The sequence below is a fragment of the Gallinula chloropus genome (genome assembly GCF_964237585.1).
Source record: "Gallinula chloropus genome assembly, chromosome: 34".
Classification (NCBI taxonomy): domain Eukaryota; kingdom Metazoa; phylum Chordata; class Aves; order Gruiformes; family Rallidae; genus Gallinula; species Gallinula chloropus.
This window is the reverse complement of record NC_140119.1, coordinates 167,715-171,279: the sequence shown is the minus strand read 5'-3', so window position 1 is coordinate 171,279 and position 3,565 is coordinate 167,715. Positions and strand designations below refer to the sequence as shown.

The 3,565-nt window shown below is 50.7% G+C and overlaps 1 protein-coding gene across 1 annotated transcript; it reads left to right on the top strand.

The window, feature by feature from the left end:
- Window positions 1-1,683: 1,683 nt before the first annotated feature.
- Window positions 1,684-2,613, top strand: LOC311202987 (olfactory receptor 14A16-like; the record flags this gene model as incomplete). Its single annotated transcript, XM_084277625.1, has 1 exon — window positions 1,684-2,613. One exon carries the CDS (start codon window positions 1,684-1,686, stop codon window positions 2,611-2,613), a length of 930 nt encoding a protein of 309 aa, XP_084133751.1.
- Between the last annotated feature and the right edge of the window lie 952 nt (window positions 2,614-3,565).

Sequence of the window (3,565 nt, the reverse complement as noted above, 5' to 3'; positions counted from 1 at the left end):
TCAAGAAGTCCAAGTCAGGAGTAATGCCCAAAGTACCTTGAAGCACTAACAGGCCCCACTGGGAGCCATTACTGACAAAGCCTCCACATGGGCTCGTTAGAGCAGACAACTGGAGGCCATGAGGACAAACACAGGCAAAGCACAGGCAGCTCTGATGCTGAGGACACCCTGGCTTGGTCTGATGCAGCAGAAATGCCAAGTGCTGAGCCCCAGCCCCTGAGCATGGACATCCTGAGAATGTCAGAGTTGAGATCACAGAATGATCCCCATGAGGCCTGAGGCACCAGGAGGGAGCCTACAAGAACTGGTCTTCTCCTGCTGAGCTTGGTCAGGCTCCTGGGATGGGGGGAGCTCATGGCAACCCAGCAGCACTGCAGAGAGACAGCTCTGCCCAGGAGCAGCTCCTCTGCCAAGCACACAGGGCTGGGGACACTGCCTGGAGGCACCGAGGGGAGACCTGTGAGGCTGAGAGAGCTGATGGATGCTGAGAGCTCACTGGAGGAGAAATCTCCACAGCCTTTCCCTGGTATGTCTGTGGGTGCAGGGCAATGCAGGTTCTGTTCCTGGAGGGATCTTCTAAAGCTGGGACATGGGACAGTGTGTGGGGTCTGTCAGGAGGACAGGTTCTCTATAGGACATTCTGCCCCATCAGGGAGACAGGGCAGGACAGCTGTCTTCTACTGGGCATGGCTGAGGGCTGCCCAGGGCTGTCCTTGTGAGCAGGGTCCTTGTGACCCAGGGTCTGTGTGCTGGGGCAGGGACTCTGCTGCTGCCAGGGTCAGCACTCAGCCTGCCTGCTGGGCTCCCATCAGCATCGCTGCAGAAAGAAGCTGTGGGTGGCAAGTGTGACCCATGGAAGGACAGTGTAGGGTCCTTCCGCTGTCTAAGTGTGCTGTGTAGGACTGGTTTGCTCCAAGCTGCAGTTGGTCCCAGGGAACTTCCCAGAGACTTTTTAAGAACACCGGGGATGCATTTTCCACTCCAGGTGCAAACTCATTGGTCATTGGGACTTGTCAGAGCATCTCCTGATCCCTAAACACACAGAGGTTCCCCAGGGCAGTGTCCTGATGACAGGACGAGTCTGCAAAGCAGAGCTGAACGCAGGGCAGGTTGGATGAGGTGTGTGAGTGCAGAGCTGGAGGGGAAATAGGCAAAAAGAAGCAGGTAGAGGTACAGCTTCAGGCAGCAGAGTGTCCAGCACAGGGCAGCTGAGAGCAGGCCTGATGGACAGAGCAGGTCTCCACACTCTGCACTCAGGGAAAGGTTTTACTGGCACTGCAGCAGCAATGTCAGGCAGTTCTCACAGAAAAACTCTCCTCAGGTACAGGCAGGAAGAAAAACAAAGCTCCAAATATCTCTTCTGCCCTTGGGTGAAATTGGAGTGACAGTGCTGAAAAGCTCATTCCTATCCACAGGGGATTTAGTCTGAGATCACACCATCCTTCTATTTACTGACTGCTGCCAGGCAGGACTGAGTTCTCTATACCCCACAGCCAACCCTCCTCCCAGCAGTGGCATGCTCAAGGCAGCACAAAGCAGACCTCCCAAAAGGGATCTGCCAAATGTCTTCCTGAATACAGAGAATTAGTTTGAATTGAAAGAGGCTTTCCTCAAGGATAAGATCAGTAAATTGTCACTGCACTTTTTCCTCCTTGGACAGGTCTCCACACTTGACCACAGCAGATGTCCAACAGCAGCAGCAGCTCCACCAGCCAGTTCCTCCTCCTGCCCTTTGCAGACACACGGGAGCTGCAGCTCCTGCACTTCTGCCTCTTCCTGGGCATCTACCTGGCTGCTCTCCTGGGCAATGGCCTCATCATCATCACCATAGCCTGTGACCACCACCTCCACACCCCCATGTACTTCTTCCTCCTCAACCTCTCTGTTCTTGATTTTAGCTGCATCTCCACTACTGTTCCCAAATCCATGGCCAATTCCTTGTGGGACACCAGGGACATTTCCTACACAGGATGTGTGGCTCAAACATTTTTTTTTGTATTTTTAATCTCCACAGAGTACTATCTTCTGACTGTCATGGCCTATGACCGCTACGTTGCCATCTGCCACCCCCTGCACTATGGGACCCTCCTGGGCAGCAGAGCTTGTGTCCACATGGCAGCAGCTGCCTGGGCCACTGGAATTCTCCATGCTGTGCTGCACACAGCCAATACATTTTCACTGCCCCTCTGCCATGGCAATGCTGTTGACCAGTTCTTCTGTGAAATCCCCCAGATCCTCAAGCTCTCTTGCTCAGATGCCAACCTCAGGGAAATTGGAGTCCTTGTTGTCAGTGTCTGTTTATGTTTTGGGTGTTTTGTGTTCATTGTGGTGTCCTATGTGCAGATCTTCAGGGCTGTGCTGAGGATCCCCTCGGAGCAGGGACGGCACAAAGCCTTTTCCACCTGCCTCCCTCACCTGGCTGTTGTTTCTGTCTTTGTCAGTACTGCTATGTTTGCCCACTTGAAGCCCCCCTCCATCTCTTCCATGATTTTGGACATGGTATTGGCAGTACTTTACTCAGTGTTTCCACCAGCAGTGAACCCCCTCATCTACAGCATGAGGAACCAGGAGCTCAAGGATGCCATGTGGAAACTAATGACTAGATTTTTCTAAGCAGCAACCAACTGATCATCGTCTTCTGCATATCACTGTCCATGGAACTCACGTTAGGACAAAACTGATTTGGCGGGGTTTTGTTGTTGTTTTTTTTTATTGTCTAAACTATAATAACATGATCAACATTTACCCCATTCTGGAGTAAATATCTTCTGGTCTTGTGTGACCCAGATACTGCCTAACAATGAGCTGTGCTTCTTTCCATCATGTCTGCCTGCAAGGGGCACATTTATTCATTAATTTATTACTTGTATTGGAAAACATTTTTCTTAAGCTGAATCACTTCACTCCTTGAATCTCTTGACTACTTTGGATTTTGGTACTGATGGTAGCAGAAGAAATACTCACCTTCCCCTGTACCTGCATTACCGCCAGTCTGTCTCTTTCATCTCCCTCATCATTCAGGTGTTTCCACCTCTCCTAAGATGTCCATTTCTAAGGACATCTTTTCAGCAGATCGGCTGGACATATGAACTTCACTTTGATCACAGTTTTCCACCTCTCTTTGCTCTTTGGCTATTCTGTTGCAGTTCAGCTGCCTGATTTCTGCTTTGACCTTCAGAGAGTTGGAAAACATCCCATCTTTCAGAAGTCTAATGAAGTGCTGTGTTATGTCCTGGTTTCGGCCAGGATAGAGTTAACTTTCTTTCCAGCAGCCAGTGGAATGCAGTGTTTGGGAGCTGGGATGAGAGCCATGCTTATAGCACTCTGATGTTTCTGGTTATTGCCAGGCAATCAAGGATTTTTCTGTTGTTCATATTTCCTTGCTAACGAGAAGGGATTCGACACAGCCAGGACAGGTGACCCAAACTGGCCAAAGAGGGGATTCCATTCAATTGTGTCATGTTCAGCATAAATGGGGGACAGATGGGGGAAGGAGGACGCAGCTCCATGATGCAGGGTTTTGGGGACAGTCCATTTTTGGGATGGCTCTGAGCTGTATTTTCTG